We start from the raw sequence: 20310 nt of genomic DNA on the forward strand, positions 1-20310 counted from the left end.
AGGAGGAAGAGTAGTATTACCAAGAAAAAATTGTCCATCCAAGAATGTAAGAAACGATGTCGTTTTCTTCTTGAAATAAGGGCAATCTTTTGTGTTAAATTGACCATGTTGGGCTGATGTCAGGCCCACGACTCTTTTGTCTTATACGTGACCGGTCAATATCTGCACCCGTAATAATTGTGAAAAGACGTTCTAGGAGTAATGAAGCATAATAAATGCGTGGTGCAGAGCCCACTTTTTGTGGACAAAAATGTCATTTGCATTTTAGTTATTTTAATATAAAAAGTTCTATTCATAGAAGGTGTGTAAATGATAAGGAGATAAAAAGATTTCATTTATAAAATAAATTTAAAATCTAAATATAGTAACAATCGAAGGTTGTATAAATGCCTAAATTGCTGTGAAGAATATTTTTTAATATGAGATTGAGATATGGTAAAGTGCATGGAACATAGACGATGGTATTGAAATTTTAATCCATGTCAGTGGATGGTAGAAGGTAGAGTTGTAGAAGGCGGAACATGAAAGTCACAAGTTCTTAACGAGTGAAAGACTACTTTGCCCACCCATTTATACCGTTTTATTTGATCGTTTGATAAAATTTTTTTTTTTAACTTAGTGATTAAGAAAGTGATTTTAAATATATTTATATTTTTTTTATTTTTTAAATGTATTAAAAATATATGAAAAAGAAAAAAATATTTTTTACACTAAGTGATAGCCCAGCAGTTAACATGGGACGGCATAGTAGCCGCACCCTCTTAACAATTGATGTAAAAGCTTATATTAATTGAAAGAGCAATGATTGACAAATATTTGATAAAAATTGTAATAAATACTATTTACCCATTTTAATGTAATATCTAATCATACTTTTACTTATGGAGTAAGACATTGTTTTCACTCCCTAGTTTAAGTGATTTAAGTTTATATCTTAGACTTCCACATGAACATAGTATACCTTAAAACTATAAGAAATTAGCACATAGCATCCTCCGATTTTAAATAGAATGTTTACAATGATGGAAAAAAAGAAGAAGCAATGTAACATAATCTTGATAGTCAATCTTGATGAAAGATGTTAATCTCAACAAATGATAGCTCAAAATAAAGGGGTAAAATTAGGAGTGATAATTCGTGTTAGCAGGTCGTGTTCGTATCATATCAAATCATTGATTTGACTATGTGGGTTAATCCGAATATGACTCATTATGCTAAATGGGTCAGATTTTCAAGCTTTAATACTATCTATTTAAATAATAGATAATATGACACAACCCATTATATGTAAATATATTGAATTGACCCACATAATCAATTTGACCTAAATAACATAATCACATATAAAATTTAAAATCTATATTTATTAGTAACCACAATATCTCAAATAAATAAATAACTAAGAATAATACTACTTACTAATAAAAAAATATTAATATTTTTCAGATTTTAACCTATAATAATATTAATATTACAAACATAACAATAACGAATATGAGCATATGTCCAAGTTTACAATCTAACAATTAAAACGTAAGCATATTGAGAATACAAATATTACAATCTAACGATAATGAAATTGAATTTTGAAATAAATTTTAAACGGTTATTGCGGATTAATTTCGGGTTAAGCGGATTGGCTTTTTATTGATCCGTTTATTAATCGTCTCTTAACGGGTCAATCCATTTTGATTTGAACCCATTTATATCAAACTTAAATCCATTAATTTCGCGTCGTGTTCATATTAAATTCACGTGTAGTGGCATATATTGCCATTCCTAATCAAAATTTACATCCAAAAGTGGCATAATTTTCACACACAAACACACACATGTATGTCTATATATTATGTCGCAAAAACAATCTCATCAACCAACATATACACCCAAGAAACAGATTTTCATGTTTAGTTTCTTCTTAGACATTAAGTAGTGATCATAACAGGAATAAAAACTATAAATAAATAATTATTTTTCTTTATTTTTTTAAAAATATAAACTATAGATATTATTGTTTGGGGATAATTTAAGGCTTTGTCACTCCCAATGTTCAAGCGCTCTCAAAGACCTAAATCTGACGCAATGAAGCATGAGGCAACAGTATGCTTGAAACCCTAACTTTCCATATCAGCACAATTTATGTAATTAAAAATTATCAAAATGTTTTTGTTCACTTAAAATAAAAAATGTGAGAATTTGAATCCTGCTCGTTGATGAGGATAGGAACAGGCTGGTCAAAATTCTTACTGGGAGGAGATAATATGATAATTTTATGAATAGTAATAAGATGATTTGTGGATATAAGTGAGATAATTTGAGTTAAATATGTTTTGGGTTTTGATAAAGTAGAGAGAAAAAATTAAATAAAAAATATTATAAAATTAAAATATTGATAGAATATAATTTTTATTTTAAGATTTGAAAAAGTTGAATTATTTTTTATTTGAAAGTTTGAGAAAATTATAATGATTAGTTTGAAAAATATGTAATGATTAATTAAAATTATTTGTGTTCAAATGATGTTTAAGAAGGAAATGTAATAAGATAAGATGAAATAAGATAAGATAAGATGAGATAGGATGAGACGAGATGAAAGTTTTTTTCAAACACGAGGACGGATGTTTCTTGTGTCCGGTCATTGAACGTGTTCCACGTCAGATCAAAACCAGTAAAAAAATCCAACACCCAAGCAAAATTCAGATCCAACGAGCATCTAAATTCTTTTTACTTAAAATGAATCCAAATTTGATAATCTTTTGTAATTCTTGAGAACCCTAAGACATGAGATTTTATACATTTAAAGAACCTTCTCGAGTTGGATTAGAATAATCTGAAATGTATAACCTCTATTTAATATAAAACATGAAACATTTTGATCATTGTACTCGCAAGTATAATGAGATTCACAATTGAAACGATTATGTTTTTGTACAAATGGCATCCATTTCAGTCAAGATGCAGAGCACCTTACTCCCTCCCATCTTACTCACATCCATATAGGATACTATGTGTTTCAGCTGCAAGAAAATTCACACTATTTTTCTTTGACAACCATAGTTTAACGAGCTATTCATGTTTGTCATGCGCATGATTAGCCTGCTTTAGGACCATACCAGAATACAGCTGTTTTTTTTTATTTTTTTATTTTTAGAGTAAGTAATACAGTCGTGAAGTGCGCAAGCGTCATACAGTCACTTTGAAAAAGAGTAAAATCCATTATTAAAAAATTACTTTTTTTATGTAGATCCCATATTTATTAACTTTTTTTTAAAGTGATTATGCCGCACTTGCATACGCATAATTGAAACTTTCCTATATAGGAACACTTCCAACATTATTCATTGCCTAGTGCTAGTTTGTACACAAAAAACCCCACCCATGAAAAAGGACCGTAAAGAAAAAGGGAGGAACAAGCATAATAAAGACATATAGTTACAGCTAAAACCATGTAGGCGCTGCGATTGATCATGTTACATACTATAATCTCAACAGGTAATGGTTAATGTCATCACAATAAGATAAAGGTAGGATTTGAATGTACAATAAATATAAGCATTTTCCAGGCATCACTGCTCATGCAAAAATCCGATCAATGTCTTGTGGGATCAATATACAGATCATGTTAAGCTGTATGCTATAGAACAGTAGAAGCCGACAGTGACCAAGATATACATACCTCAGTGGATTTAATAATCATGTTGTTCAAACTGTTCTTACAATTGAGCACCCTGCGTGATTTAGTACTACTGAAAATCATTCCAACCCTCTGTATCTAAAAATGGCAAGTGTATTCTATGGACGAGATCATTGCAGTTGGTACACAATTGGTAGTTCGTATTATTTTTAACAATGGCAAACAAATTTCAAAGATACAATTTAATGTGTGTACAAAACATTAAAACTACGCATAAAATGCTTGGTGGTTCTTCGGGAACTTTATTATGAAAGGAATCAGAGAAGAGTAATGCTCTACACTCTTAAGACAAAAATTCAAAGGTGGAGGGAATGCCATCCTTTGGTATTATTGCTTTTAAAGCATGGAGTGTGCAGACTAACAATGAACCTTCTGAAGTGTCCTAAATTCTACTCTTTGGAAGCTTATATTTTTCAAGCCTCTCAGCATAAATAAGACGAGCTTAGTTTATCAGATAAAGTCAGGCTGGCCTGTTGAAGTCAAGCAACGATGCCACATTCTACTGTTGGGGTCCACCAACCTGGGATAAGAAATGACCTCAGGAATTGGAAGATAGACATAATGCGTGTTGCATATGCCTACTGTAATGCCGCTATATCCTGCAAATGCGCCATGAACCTGCCGGGGCCAACAATCCAGATTGAACACGCATTAGCACGACTGAACTGTTAAGAAAAAAAAAATAAACGGAGGGCAAGTGTAAACAATAAGTTAAAACCTGCTTCACTGAGGAGCACTTGAGAACAACCCAATACATGCCAGTGTGGTAGCTGGCAAACCCTAAGTGGTTTTAACAAGGTTTGGTTAAACCTAGGCCAAGACTCAAAATGATCCAAGTTTGAACAATCATTGAAAATTAGCACATCTAAGCTCGCCAGCTGTCTAGACTTGCCAACTGAAAAATGTGGCAAGTTTGAGGTCAAGTGAGAGAGCTTAAAGTCTCACTTAAGGATAAAATTTCCTAACTGGAAAGTCTCAATTATTTTCTTAAGGGTTAAGGTCGTCTTCTTCAACACCTTGCTCCTTTGGGCAGTGGCAATAGATTTTAAAGGACCAAGTGTCCATGGATTTCTCGTTTCGGTTGTAAATCCTAGTTAGGTGTTACTCTTGTATACATCCTGTGTACTTGGAGTATGTCTATTGCTTTATTTATAAAACCTCTTGATTACTTATAAAATAAATCAATCTTTTCTAAACAAAACTTCTGTAGACTTTGATATTTATCTGTAACCAGCCTTTTTATAATCATAACATAACATATCTAATCATATCATACTCTTCATCAGTAAACACAATATGGTAGCTAAGGCAATATTCCATATGAACTTATATATATGATATATAGACAATTCTCCATTGAAAGTTAGAAGGGTATGGCACATAACTTGCTCTAACGTCTATCTCAGATGTCACTTTTCTAGTGTCACCAATTATTATCAAATCGGACCCAACCAAACTGCTTCGATCCTTGTTTTTGATAAATCATCCCATTTAGCAATTAAAGGCTTTACCTTGGCTCATCACTTGGTAAATAAGCCAAGCATTAGATGTTTATTTCTGCTCAGGTGATCTACTGGCTAATCACTTGGTAAAAGCCCTGTTCAAATGCCATGTTGGTACAACTAAAACCCCAGTTGATAGTGAGGTTGTTAAGAAATGACATTTGGTTTAATGGCATACGTGGTTTTAAAGATTTATTTCAAAAGAAACTTGTACCACTTTTTGGCCTATATTTAGCCACGATATTCCTGTGAATCGTGTCTAAACAAGATGAAGAAAGAGAGATGCCATGCTAGAGGCTAGTGTCAGCCAATCAGGTTAAGTAAAACTATTCCACAGGAAACCTAGATACTGACCATCACCTTGAACTCCCTACCTGAGAACTGCGGCAAACCAAGGCAGCAGAGACTATCTTAGTCAGAGAGAGAGAGAGAGAGAGAGAGAGAGAGAGAGAGAGAGAGAGAGAGAGAGAGAGAGAGAGACTCACAGCATTTTGTCCTAGTACAGTGCATAGAATTCCATCTGATGCATTTGCACGTCCACAACGGATCATGTACGTTGGATCAATATACTTCACATCAACTGGAACACCAATCCCCTTGAAATGTTTTTTTATCTGACAGAGGAATGGTTATCATATATCAGCATCCTATACGATAGTTGCAAAGAAAACTCCACCAAGCAAACCATTTAGAATATGCATTAAATGATTAAAAGTCATTAATTTTATGGGTTGCTTTCCACAAATGTTAGCAATTCTTCAGAAGCAAGAGAATACATGATAGCGAAACTATATTTTTGTTAAAACTCAAAAGCACTTAGCCTGCTGAAATTTTGTTTAACATGACAAAAAATGCAAAACTTGTTAACGTGCGGTTCAATATTAGAAAGAATATATGTTATTGGGTTAATAAAAAATATAACATCATAGCTATGTCATCACTGAAAGTTGTCCCATTATTTGATGATGCAGCCTTAAGGCAAATTTGTATCCAAGAAATAAAAACACTCCAATTGCATCCAAAGCCACATATGGGATCTTAAGATTTTATTAATTCCCCCACTCAAATCTCTAATGACCAAGCCATTCGGTTGTAGTATGGGTTAAGACTTGGAACGGCTTAAGTTTCAAGCCACTAAGATTGACTCCGATACCGTTTGAAACGATGCAAAGAAAGTCAAATCACATTTGGAATTTTATTCTAAAAAGATAGTTAAGGTTACGAATGGTATCAAAGTCAATCTCTACTATAAGTGTAAAATTTCAATCATGCCAAGCCTTGAATCATGCTACAATGGGATAGTATATGAGATTGTTAGAGATTTGAGTGGGTGAGATTGTAACATCCCATATCCATAGGAAGGTGGTTAAAAAGAGTTTGGTGCATGAAATCTCATATTGTCTGGGAAAAGTTTTTGACCTTTATAATGAATTCAAAGGGCTCTACCTGTAATATTAATTAGTCCTTTTAGAGTATAAACCCAAATGTGCCATGAGCTTTCCTTAGATCGTTAGACGCTTACACGGTTACACCAAATCTTTTCATGATTGAATTCATAGAATGAGTGCAATGCCCCACATTTAATAGCAGGCAAAAGTTGCATATCCATCAATAGAGATTTTAATTGGAGGGAGGGGGAGAGAGAGAGGATAACAAAAATTTCGGGAACTATTGATGAGATAGGCTCTACACAAATTCAGCACAGGCTGAATGTTTCAAGATACATGGTAAGTATTAAAACCACCAACCTCTTGCTGAATGTGTACACCGATATCTCCGAGTACGGTGTTCCCAGATGCATCTTTAGCATTAGTTTTCTGAAGAAAATCCTGCATTAGAAAGCAACAGAATACAGCATTTTACCATATGTTAGAAGAGAAAACATCAGGAAGAAATTATAAGATCTATGTAATGTGGTGGAATGAACAGAAGCAGTTACTCATGGATGCAACAAAGCCAAAAAAGAAGGAAATGTAGGCCAGCTGGTCAGTGAATAGTATTCAACCTTTATGGTACATTTGGATATATAGATTGGAATGGAGGATTTGAATTTGAGTCTATAAATCCAAATGCCCCATTAGGGGGACATTAACTATAGATTATTTGGATTTAGATCAAATTACATCAGGATTTTAGACACACTCAAAATCTTGAATTCTAGATTTTATTTATGCAAAAGGAATTTCAAATAAAAAATAGGTTACATTGGATTCCAAATCCATTCATTTCTAAAATCCATCCAAACAAAGATTTTTGAAATCAATAGTTTTTGAATCAATACATTTTAAATATCTCGATTTAAAATTGAAATACAAATCCAAATTCTTTCATCCAAATGCTATCTTGAGTGAAGTAGGAATTCCTTATGTAACTCACCTGCCCTGCTCCCTCTGCAACACAGATAACAGCTGAACCCTTTGTCTCAATCAAGTATTTCAGATGCCGCAGAACGCCATGAGGCCCGTGCAAATTAAAATGTAGCTAAGATGTGCATATCAGTAGGATTAATAAGGGCCCACCAAATAACTATTGAATCAGTTTCTAGAAATAAGTACCTCGGGAATCAAGCATATATCAATTTGCCCACTAGCTAGTGATGCATGCATAGCTATAAATCCACTGCTGCGACCCATCAATTTCACAATTCCAACGCCATGATAAGCACTGTGTGCCTATATAAAAATTTGAAGCAAAAAATAAAAAACCAATATAATAGATAAATAAATAACAGAAGTTCATCATGAAGGAACCAACAGCAGGAAAAAACTCATCAGAAGCCTTATGTAGAGAGATATAAATATCCACACATGGGCAACTAAAAGGCATGTGGTGTACCTCTATGTATGCGGAGTTTATTGCTCTTTGTGCTTCTTCCACAGCAGTATCAAAACCAAAAGTTTTATCCATCAGCAGTATATCGTTGTCTATAGTTTTTGGCACACCAACTACAGCCACCCTCATCTGTCTTTTACGGCACTGAAAGCAGAAAATATACCACATTAAACTTCAGGAAGGCAGTCCCTAGAAAGGAATAGGAACACATTAGAACATACAAAAACAAAGTTTTCTTGTGTCCATTTCTCTTTCAAGATAGCTAATTCACTTGTATATGCCCTCCTGCATACTTGAATTGCACCTTCTTGTGCTTTTAATGATCATTTTTTTCATTCCTTATAAAAAAAATGCAAGAAGAACATAGAATGGAGCCACAAATGTAGACCCTGTAAGATACCTGATGTTATTATCTTAAAGATATAGCAGCACACTATTATTACATTTCCATTGCCTTGAAGATGAAGATAACAGCAATATTTACGGTATTTGGTACTCAAATAATGTCTGCCATTATTTATTTATTTATATATGCATCCATTCATTCATTTATCTTATATGTCATTATTTTGGCAATGCAACTAGATGAACAACTTCAGTAGTAAATTTTTACATTTAATATTTTTCTCTGTTGCAGGTTCCATGCAGATTTATTCTGGCATGATAATCTTACTAATGAACAAGAAAACTACATGAGACAGTGAGCCGAGTTACTAGGAGGGCCACAAGCTTACAACCTCATTGTGTATCGCATTGGCCCCAGCATGCGTGCCATTCCCACCCAACACAAAGAGCATGTTGATTCCTCTTTCCTGACATCAAGATGCAGAATAAAAAATCAGATAACTCTAACTACCAGGAATCATGATGCATTCCCGAATTAATTGACTACTCATTAATTGATCAACGGGAAATGAGTTGAACACCTCCATACTGTCCACGATTTCACTTATGGGAGGTCCTCCTCGAGAAACGCCTAACAAGCTTCCACCAGAAAGATGGATATTCTGAACCACTTTCCTCGACAGCTGATGATCAAAGCCAGAACCTAAACAAATTAATCTATAACTATAACAATAAAGAAGATAAGAAACATGCATTTATCTTAACTATGCAGCAGCATTGTTGGATGAATCAATTAACGTTCAAATAATTGCAAAGGCACAGAAATACCGGCATTTCACTTAATTCTTTATCAGAAAATCCACGATAACCAAAGGGAATCCCGACAATCTTTTTCACACCATATATTTCAAGTGTGATGACAATCTGCAAAAGGACATTGATGGATTAATTATAAAATCAATCTAAGGCATGATGAATTAGTTTTTTCCTTTAGCCTCTTAAGTTCTGTAACTCCATTACCAGATTTAGTAGTGAAATGTTATAAAACTTGAGGTCACAAAGTACATAGGCTTCAAACAATGCATTGCTAGTGAATGCTAGGGGCATATTTGTTGTCAGAATGCAGAATTATGAAATTTCCCAACTAAATTTTACTTTCAGCAGAATGAAAGTGCAAGTAAATTCTACAGAATTTATTTGTCTGAATTTTACTTTTCAGTAGAATTTATTCTTATAAAAAAAACATTACTTTCAGTGGAATGCTATGATCAATGGAATTTTGTGTTTAACATACAAGCATCATCATGTAAAGAATATTATTTACAAGCAAAATTGTCACAGGTTAGGTTCTGTACTGTTCTTCTTAAGCAGAAAATGTTCTTTGTTAAGCACCCAAGCTACAATCAAGTTACTGCAGTTTTGATATGAGTCAAACAGAAAGAAACATAGTAATGTCTAATTTAGAGTCAAGACAATGACCTGTCTGATGACATCATTGAGACCAGGGCACAGCCCCCCACAAGTTACAATTGCTGCTTTCACCTCTTCGGGCCTGAAGTATATCTTCTCCCGAGGCCCAGCACGATGAACCCTGAAAAGTTCCATTCCCGTACCACCACATTATGAATTAGCAGTCAAATTGACATCTAATCTTACATAAACCAAAGCATACATGCATACAATTGTGAGTTAATGTGAGAAATTTGATGAGGTAAAATATGACTAAATGTGAAGTTGCACTACTTTTCAACCAGGATGAAGCTGATTTGCAGAAACTTCTTTTCCAAGGTGCCCAGTTATTATTTTGTTCTTACTGTGATTGGACATATATGAAACTGCTATACATATATAGAGTACATCATAACAATCTCCCTTGAAGTTTCCTTTTACTTTCAGAAACAGTACTCCATCCCTGAGGTTTGTGATCCATATAACAGATACATCCTTACGTACCCTCTAACACTCAAAGTTTGTGACCAATTGTGAAAATGTTATTTTTTTTAAACCAGATTCCCATCCAAAATAACCTCAGTTATTAATGCCTTGATCTCTAGTTAGATGAGAAGGAAAATCAGGGAAATATATGGTTATCTCAAGAGGTGGAGTGTCATCAACATAAAAGATAAGCACCTGACATTTTTCTTTCTTTTTTGTTTGGATAAGTATAAAAAGTTTTATTGAGCCCAGTAAATAGGCAACATTTTTCCAAATATCAAGGGAGGTAGGGGGTGGTTATATGGATACACACATATACATGTGGGTATGAGTGTGTGTGTGTGTGTAATTTGTATCTAATAATACATTTTGTCTTTTTCTCATGCAAATTCAAAAGGCTGGTTGACCAAACCAAACCAAACCAACAATTTCTGGAGCTTATTTTTTTGGTTGAATCTCCTGAAGGCAGCCTAGTCCAAATCAAAGAATCTTCTCGGAAAACCTTGATCCTTTTGCATGCCTCTCCAGACCATGTTAATCCTTCACAATTTCCTCGTGGAAAAAATTGGCATGTAATTGTTCCACAAGTCAGAAATAAAAGGAACTTTCATGGAACTTTTCCCTATGCTTGATTACACTTGAAACCTCCTCATTTGTGTACAATCACCCACCCTTCTGGTAGTCGATTCATCATTTTGCAAACACAGAGACCATAGAGCCATAAACCTTCCAACACCAACCATCATCACTACTTCCATTTTTCTACACCAAAATCTCACATCAGTAAGCCTCTATGGATCTCCATTCACTTTAGGTTCTACTTCTTATAACAACAATATCCCAATTATTTTCTGAATAAAAAATTAGGAGTTTAAAAAGTCTTCTACTCACTGCTAACAGTTACGTATTCAAGGATATCACAACTCCTATAAGAGGTTGAAGATACATATTTACCATTGTTCTACCCAATTACAATCAGGATCAATGCACTCCGCACCGGCAGATGTAGGTGACGTGTAGTTAATGACCTGAAATATTGAATAAAAAGGCAGATCACAATGCATATATCAGTTTGCAACCTCAAATATTGAGCACCATATTACGCAATTACAATTTTTGCACCATATAAAATGAAACAGAGACAAGTTTCTACAGAAGAGAGGAAAAGGAGCAGACCCAAATGATCCAAAATAAAAGAAAAAGATAAATTTTTTATAGAAATTGATAGAATAGTATAAGTTTGAATGAGAAGACTAATCAAATTGAAACTACAAGTTCCAGAATAATCTAAAACATAAAAGTTTCATAGAAAGGAAATATACCTTAAGGAGAACCCTGTCGTTATTATTTATGTAACCATGCCACTCCTCGTCGGAAGGATAACCTCCTGCAAAATCTTCAGACACCGGTGTCCTGCCATCATAAAAAAAATAAAAATTAACACGAAAAAAAAGATTCAAAAAGATAATACATATGGAGTTTGAGTTGTTTCCAGTTTTAACTGAAAAAACGCAACGCGCCAAACATTCCACAAAAAAAGAAAAGAAAATCGTTTTGAGTAATTGCTTTGATAAGTACGATCATGCAAGAATCTTCAGTGTCTAATGCTCAAACAGTAGTATAGCACGAAAAAAAGGCAAAAAAAAAAAAAAAAAAAAAAAGGAAAGATAAAAAATTTAACATGCAATTCACAATATGCCTTTAACAAAGCGAAACAAACGGAAGCGGACCTCATTCTGAGACAAAAAGTGGATGGAATTGGGATGGCATCAGGGAAAATGTCGGTGATGTGAGGAATGTTGAAGCGCCTCTCGAAGTCCTTCTGGAACTTGGACTTCCAATCAGGATCGTTGAAGTCGACGTCGGGGATCCGCTTGGCGGTCGCAGCAGACACAAGGAGTTTCTTGGCGACTCGGGCCGAGTTTGATCGCCGGCAAGGAGAGTTCAAGCGCGGAAGTCCATAAGAGGGGTGATAGTCGAGGCGCGGGAGAGCGAAATTGGGGGTGATCGAATGCGAGAGAGCACCCATGAAATAAAAACTCGAACAATGCGGGGATCTTTTGATCGCAGAGGAAATAATCGAATTGCAGAATATGAATGGAAAAGTTCAGGGGAAACAGAGACAGTTCTGTGTGTATGTGTGAAGCGGAAACGACAGAGTGAGCGACAAAGGCGAACGTCAATGGGGGCCTGCTGACTTTAAAAACCACGAAAAGTTGGCTTTCCAATGTTCAATAGAACACCTTTGTGACCAAAATACCTTTCTGTATTTTTCTATTTCTATAATTTGTTTATTAAAAATTCAAAATAATAAACCAAGCTGGGACGTTTTTTATTTTTTATTTTTTATCTGGTTTGAGGTTTCGATAATTTAGAAATAAGAAAGATACATTATTTAATATCATATAAGAATTAAATTTACACAAATTTTATACAATAAGAATAGCATATTGACGTGATTTAATATAATATGTTTTATCTATTTTATAATAAAAAATAGTTTTATAATCCAATAGATGATAGGCTTTGTTTGAATTCAGAACTCATCTCAATATTACAATTTTTTCAAATTTCTACATAATATAATAAACAATTCAAAACAATTTAATTTTTTCAAATCTCAAAATAATAATAATATTACAAATAATATTCTAATAATATTTTATTTAACCTATCTAAAACCTATATTAATTCATCTTAACTTATCTCTGAATTCAAACGAAAAAATCACGTTGGTGTAGAATTTTTTTTTTGTATAAGATTTATGTGTAGAAGAGACATTTTTCTTAATATTATTGTATAAGATTTTTATAGGTTTTAAATTAAAGTCTACATAAATTGTAATTTAGTAATATTAATCATTATCTCAATTTTTATCATTTCACAATGTGGTATCAGATGATTTGAAATTATTTATTGTATTTTACTTGTGAATCTATTATTTAATATCACATTATAAGATGATGAGAAAAATAATGATAAATATATGTTTTTATTGCAATGATCTCTTCGACCATTCAACTAGAACAAATAAAAAAAATAGATGAAATTTGTGCTATATTATGAAGATGATTGAAGAAGAAGAAGAAGAAGAAGAAGAAGAGAAACCAGCAGCCGGGTAGGTTTGGTTGGAAGCTTTGGCAGTTGGCACCTTTACCTACTTCAGAATCACGAGAACCAAAATTCTTCGCAGTTTGGCATTTCCAATGCCATTCCGAAGTCTTTTTCCTTGGAAAGAAAAGTACTCCATAAATTCCAAAGAGAGTCTTGAACCAAACATGATTTTTGAAACGTTATCTGATTGGGCCTAGGAAGCCCAAATAGCCTCGAAACGAGAAGACGCACTGCCCCTCTCGGCAAAGCCTCTTTAGCCCAATGGAAGTGATGTTACTATCCATAGATTAGGCACACGCATGAAACATCTGGGTATGGTACACTATATTGATTGTGCTTTAAGGGCAACCCACCCCTAACCCAGCAATTCCTTCCGCGTAAAGAAAAAAAACTAATCTTTAGAATTGTTATTAATATCCAAGACATCCTAAAATAAATGTCCCATTAATTCAAGCTGAGGTATTTGGCGCCTAAAGTTGAATGAGCCAACTAAAATAACGTCTCAACGGTCATTCGTTCCTTGAAAACATCCTCTCTTATGTCCTCTTCGTTCCAACTCTACAGCAGGTCCCATTCTCAGCAGTCCCAATCATTCTACTAGGATTTAAGGATGATGAATTTGCTGTGCAAAGTGCAAGCATACAGCAGAAAATGGACTACAAAGCAGATATATTACTAGGTTAAAAGTCTGATTTTTCTCTGATCGATCTGTTTTTGGTTCTCTGCCTCGATTGCTCATAAGATTTATAAGTTTCAGCTCTCTTATTGAAGCTTTTAAAAGTTTTGCAGATTTATCTCATGTTCCCGATCTGCCGTCATTAGGGGAGGAGTTTGATCATCTGAATTCTGATCATATCAATGCATATTGTCATGGGTCATTGGTAAATCATCACAAAGTTTGCTTTTTTTTTTTTTTCTTAACTATTTACTGATCATATATATCAATCATGTACTAATACAAGTCTAATTCTGGTACAGATTGATCTTAGGGAGACCCATTCAAGGACTGATGTCCTGAAAATGAAAGGGCGCTTGAGATCAGAAAAAGAACTGGAAATCCGCAGAGATTTGGAGGAAGAGATTAAAGAGGGAATATACCACCATGCTCTCAGGTTGCACCGACTCTATCAGCAGCAGAAGGAAAGGAAAAACAAAACACTTCTCGAAGTGAACATAAGCATAAGAAAGGAAGGAGGAGCCAAGATTGAAATAAAAGAGACCAAGAAAGATCACAGGGATCATGATCATGAGAGGGGTCGAGTACCTCGGACTGCTAGTGCTAGATCAGAAAGCATAACGCAGCTGCAGCTTGCAGCAGTACCGCAGGTTAATGCCAATACCAAGAAGTTCGATTGGGTGAAGTCTCTACGCTCCAATGCAGGTCCCGTCGGAAAATTAAAATATCAGGCTAAAACATTAAGAACCGACCGTTGCTGCTATCTGAATCTTGACGGCCATAACAATGGCAGGAGAGTTTGCAGTGCTAGTACTAGCAGTACCTCGGAGAAGCCGGTCGGCCAGGGTCTACGCACACGTTAGACGACAAATTGCTTGAACGTCGTCTGGGATGGATGGATCAATTGAGAGGATCATTTGGTTTGTTTGTTTCTTTCACATAAAAGTCGATAATAACAATAATAATAATGATCATGTAATTACGTGTGTTTTGTTTGAAACATGATGTTGTCGTTCTGGGATTAATCATTTATAATAAGTACGGTTATGTTGAAACGATCGAGCTAGTGTTCTGTTTATAAAACTCTGATTAAAGTTGCCAATGAAAACCATGTTCATGAGCTGACTTGTTGGGTATATATTTACGATTATAAATTTGTAAATTGTTGGGTATTTGTGATCTTAATATAAAAATACTCAATCCACGACGACGCACTCTCTAATTATATGATTGATTTGGATGGTTTAATGTATAGATCAGGGATAAGTACATTATTAAATGCTTATGTGAGGCCCTGCATGCAGTACTATTCGAAAATTATACATGACAACATTAATATTGTAGAGATCACAAGATCACGTGTTCATGAACTTATACCTAATTTTGTTAAACAACAGAAAATGATGTGTACTGATCAGAAATATTGCTACCTCGTACGAGAATATAAAAGAATATCCGGAGTTGGAGCTCCACAACAATCATGTAGCATACCACGAATTGCCAGGCCTGCATGGAATTAAATAACCCAAGTTCTTTTTTCCAACGTTCCCTGATGGCCAAGTGGGCGTAAATGAGTTTTGTAGAAGAAAAGGGAGACACAGAAAAAGGGAGACAAAAATGTGAGATAGAATTTGGGAGACAAAAAGATGAGTCGGAGAAGCTAACATTAATGCCCATTAATGGATCGACATGGACTCGGGAAACATTTGAGAGTAGACCTATGCTTGAGGCCCCGTTTGAAATTTGAATTCAACTGGTTTTAACATGAGTCTACCATCTAAATATTTAATTTTTAAATCATTAAATTAATCTCAATTCAAAATTTCTTTATATATGAGATATATAATTTTTTTCAACTCAACACTTCTTTACATACGAGATTTATAATATTTTTTAACTTCCTATCAATATATCTAAAATCATCTTAATATTTAAATATATCTAAATTCATTTTAAGTGAATTCTATAAAATTCATTTCACTATTTCAACTCATTATTATTAATAAAAAAATTCAAATAGCTCAATTTACAAATTGAGCTTGAGTATTGCTAATTTCAGACCCGACTTCTAGTGCTTTATTGCAACGTACAAAGCATTAAATGCCATAGTTGGTGGTTGAAAGCTATAAGAAAAGGAAGGGGCGCCCCATATGCCCCTCCCCATTCTACTCTCAGGCGTTATGCTTGGGATGATGACACTAATGGCTGGCCAACCGTAGGTTGCCAAAATAAAATCCCCTTGTTTAAAGCACAGTATTGATACTCTCTTCTAGTGCTGTAGAACTAGAGTAAAACCATCATCTTTCCAAAATTACATTTTCTCAAGAAAATGCATCTAGGTTGTGGGTGTTTGAGTGTGTCTTTAGTTTATCTACCAATGTAGCACACTTGGCTATTGGGTGAAGATGAGATCGGATTAGTCGGAGACTTTTACACTTGATTCACTCATGGAACAACTACAAAAACTAAACTTGAGATATATTTTCTTCTGCTGTGTATGATTTCCATGAACTCCAACATTTGTATTAGATTGCATCTAAATGTTGTTCCTAGTGAAACTTATGTCTTTGTTCATGCATAGGTTGCCTCTGTTTTATTACCAAGCTTGCCTTTGCCTTGTTCATAACATAAACATGACTCTATTTTTATCTGCTTGTATTTATTTTGAGATAAGCTTACCACGTATCATCTTTGAATATATTTGAGCCTCTGGTTATACGTTGGATGCCCGTGTTTTTCTATGCATTTGAGCCTCTGTTTGTTGAGCAGTATAAAATATGACCATGTTTTAACGTTTGACATTTTGATAATGGTTGGATGTTTTTCTTGAGAAGAACTATCATAGTTACCAATTTTCCTGCTTTTGTATGTTTCGTTTCTAACACACAAAAAAAAAAAAAAAAAAAAAGGATACACAGATGCTCACTGAGAAGCTATTATGGGTGCTACCCATACTTCTCGGATGAGACATGGGAGCGGGGGGTTGAGAATTGGTCCTCGGACCTTGCCCCTGCTCTTCGTGGGTGGGTGCCCCTATCCGGATGCTAGGGGCGAATTAACCCTCCAGTCTATCTGGTCATCCCGTCCGGCGCCAATACCATAGTTTTTACAAAAAGTTACAAATCTCAGTATCTTACAAATCCAAACAAAAATTGAAAGAAACTTACAGATCAATGCCAAGACAAAAACCAAAACAAACTTAAGATATGTGCACATACCATTCACAAAACCAAGAGCCATAGTTGCAGTCATGGGTCATACAAATCTGTGCACAGATTTTTAAAGATTTGTGGGCAATCTGTAAGGCCCATGGTCACGTCCATGGGCCATTAAACTCGAAGACCCATCACGGCGTCACCTATAGTCGCAGCCGCCAGCCATGGGTCTCTAACAAAATATGACCAACAGACCATGACAATGAAGGGCTATAATAGAACTTGCAGCTGCCAATTGTTACCCACAACAGTAGAGAGAAGTTCTCTGCTGGCTTAGAGGAAGAGAAAAAGAAGAATGAAAGAGGGAGAATATGAGAAATGAGAGAGAAGTTGAGGATGATAGCCACCAACACTAAGGAGTGAAAGCTTGACTGATGGGGGAGAAAAGAAGAGGGGAGAAGAGAAGAGAAAAATGGGGTGCGAAGGAGGGCAGCTGGGAAATGGAAATGAGAGAAATTAGATGAGAGAGAAAAAATGTGGTATTTATAGGTTAGGTTGTATTAATATAATAACTAATGAAACGATGTCGCAAAATGGCGTTGTTTCGTAATAAACCTCTGTGTGTGTGTGTGTGGGAGTCGGACGAGGGATATTCTATGGGCTAGGGCCTAGCCCGACCCTTGCTTGGGTCCCGTCCCTTGCCCGGGCCCCATCCCCTACTTCATAAAGTGCAGGTGGAAGGCCGCATGCTAGGGGTGACAATATATGCCATGATCCTCAAATCCAACATGAACGCGATACGAAATTAGCGAGTTTACGTTTGATATAAATGAGTTTGGGTAAAAAATGGCTGACCCATTAAGTTATAATTAATAAATAGGTTAACCCACAATAACCTGTTTAAATTTTATTTCAAAATTACAATTTTATTATTGTTAAATTGTAATATTGATATTTCTCAATATATTGATATTTTCATTGTTAGGATTGTAATTCTAGACCTAAACTCATATTTGTTATTATTGGCTTTGTAATATTAGTTTTATTTTAGTTAAAATCTTAAAAATATTGACATTTTTTGTTAGTAGGTAGTTTTATTTTTTATTTTTAGATATTATGACAATTAAAAAATATTGATTTCAACATTTATGTGAATTATGTTAGTTAGGTCAAATGGATTATGCAGGTTAGTTCAACCCATTTATATCAAACAAGTTGAAATGAGTCATGCCATCTTGACCAATTTCTAATTAATTATTAAACAAGTTGAAATGAGTGACATGACATGACTTGTTATTTAAATGGGTTGTGTTAAAACTTGAAAGTTTAATCTATTTAGCTTAACGAGTCATGGTTTGGTTGACCTATATAGTCGAATATTCATGATTTGATATCACAAGAATACGACCCGAGAATATAAATTGCCACTCCTACCGCACGCTGCCCACTTTTGACGAATAGGGCCCCCGTCTGCTCAAGGTAGGGCAAGCCTCGCCGCTCACCCCTAGCAGCCATGGTACATCACACACCCATTTGCTGCACCGCATTGGAGGCTAAGCTTGGATTATTGGGTTTAGCACGCACTGCTGAGGTAGAGCCTACACCATTGGGTGTAGTGCGCACTGTATTGCTATGCACACTAATGGGTGTAATGCCGAGATAGGGTGGCTACAGTTGTGGCTTTTCGCGTTGCTGATTTTTTTTTTTTGTTTTAGTTATATTCATATGAACAATAAGAGGTAGACTTTTGCCTTCCTTTGTTATAAGTGTGGCATTTTTATTTTAGTTGTTATTAATTGTGTTGAAATAAAATTTGATGGTTATTATTATTATTATTATTTTGGCATAACTATTTATTCTCATATGTTTCCGTTTTATCTATGTATTCTATGTCATTACATAAGATTAATTATTAGATATAAAATTATATGTGAATTATTATTTTTTTAATCTATAACATGTGATTTGTAAAATTAATTTATGACAAAGTTTGTTAGGTTATTTATTTATTTATTTTGGTCTACAAATTTTTGTTGGAAGTGATAAATAATGAGAGTATGGTTGAAATTAAATTGGATTTTATCTCCCATACAATTAAAATTTAAGCAAAAATTAAATTAAAAGTTAATAATTAGACATTGTGATGCAAGAAATGATTAAGAAGTCTAGCAAATTTTCGATCTTGGGATATGTCCAAATCATTTTTCCTTTTAACTTAGATTGACGTGGCAAACTTCTTAAGGTGTGTATGTAATATCTATTTGTGTCCTAATGTAGTGAAATGTCATACAAGAGTATTGTTGCGACCTGCACAAAGATTAGGAATTGGATGAAAAGAACTATGATACTTGGCATATTAAGATCCAATATGTCTTGAATGAGTATGAGGTCTTGAAGACTTTAACTCAAAGTTTTAAAAATCATTTCGTACCGGCCGGTACGGCTGATATTTGCTGTACCGGCCACTGGGCCGGTACAGATACTACCTGTATTTTGTACTAGCTTAAATATCGGCCGTACCGGCCGGTACCAGCCTAAATTTCAGCCTGTACCGGCCGATATTTCGGCCTTCATTTTTTTTTTTCATTTTTTCAAACTACAAGTTCATTTTTTTACCCCCAATTTAGACTAGACTATTTATAATTTATATATATGTATGTATTTATATATAATTTATTTATATATAAACTATTATTTTAGAATATAATTGTTATATATATTTATATATATAATTTATCATATATCGACTATCCCGAAACGGTACACGAAACGGTACCGGTATCGAAATATTTCGTTCCAGTGCCTTGACCGGTACGCCATCCGATATGGTATTCAAAATATTGCTTTAACTCACTCCCTAATCGAGCTTGAGAAGGGGAACTCAGAACAACATCGAAAAAGGATTGATATGCGAGCTTTACTATATTAAGCAGTATACATAATGATCTTATCATGAACTCGAGGAGTACAATACTGCTCAGAATATATGTAAGCACTAAAAGTAAAATTCGAGAGAACTTTTTACAAGGTTGCATGGGTTGATGATGAGGTTTGACT

The 20310-nt window shown here is 34.5% G+C and overlaps 2 protein-coding genes across 2 annotated transcripts; one reads left to right on the forward strand and one right to left on the reverse strand.

The window, feature by feature from the left end:
* Positions 1-3813: 3813 nt before the first annotated feature.
* On the reverse strand, positions 3814-12544 carry LOC121247193 (ATP-dependent 6-phosphofructokinase 5, chloroplastic-like). The gene is made up of 13 exons (XM_041145552.1): positions 12039-12544; positions 11631-11721; positions 11263-11336; positions 9853-9964; positions 9202-9297; positions 8955-9056; positions 8766-8840; positions 8032-8172; positions 7752-7868; positions 7573-7677; positions 6945-7025; positions 5682-5810; positions 3814-4312 (listed from the first exon to the last, which is right to left on the reverse strand). The coding sequence occupies exons 1-13, from the start codon at positions 12335-12337 to the stop codon at positions 4145-4147; spliced, it is 1590 nt and encodes a 529-aa protein (XP_041001486.1). The 5' UTR covers positions 12338-12544; the 3' UTR covers positions 3814-4144.
* A 1348-nt stretch (positions 12545-13892) lies between these two features.
* Positions 13893-15136, forward strand: LOC121247157. The gene is made up of 3 exons (XM_041145506.1): positions 13893-14101; positions 14212-14303; positions 14401-15136. Exons 1-3 carry the CDS (start codon positions 14074-14076, stop codon positions 14959-14961), a joined length of 681 nt encoding a protein of 226 aa, XP_041001440.1. The 5' UTR covers positions 13893-14073; the 3' UTR covers positions 14962-15136.
* The last annotated feature ends 5174 nt before the right edge of the window (positions 15137-20310 follow it).

The sequence above is a fragment of the Juglans microcarpa x Juglans regia genome, chromosome 1S (assembly GCF_004785595.1).
Source record: "Juglans microcarpa x Juglans regia isolate MS1-56 chromosome 1S, Jm3101_v1.0, whole genome shotgun sequence".
Classification (NCBI taxonomy): Eukaryota; Viridiplantae; Streptophyta; class Magnoliopsida; order Fagales; family Juglandaceae; genus Juglans; species Juglans microcarpa x Juglans regia.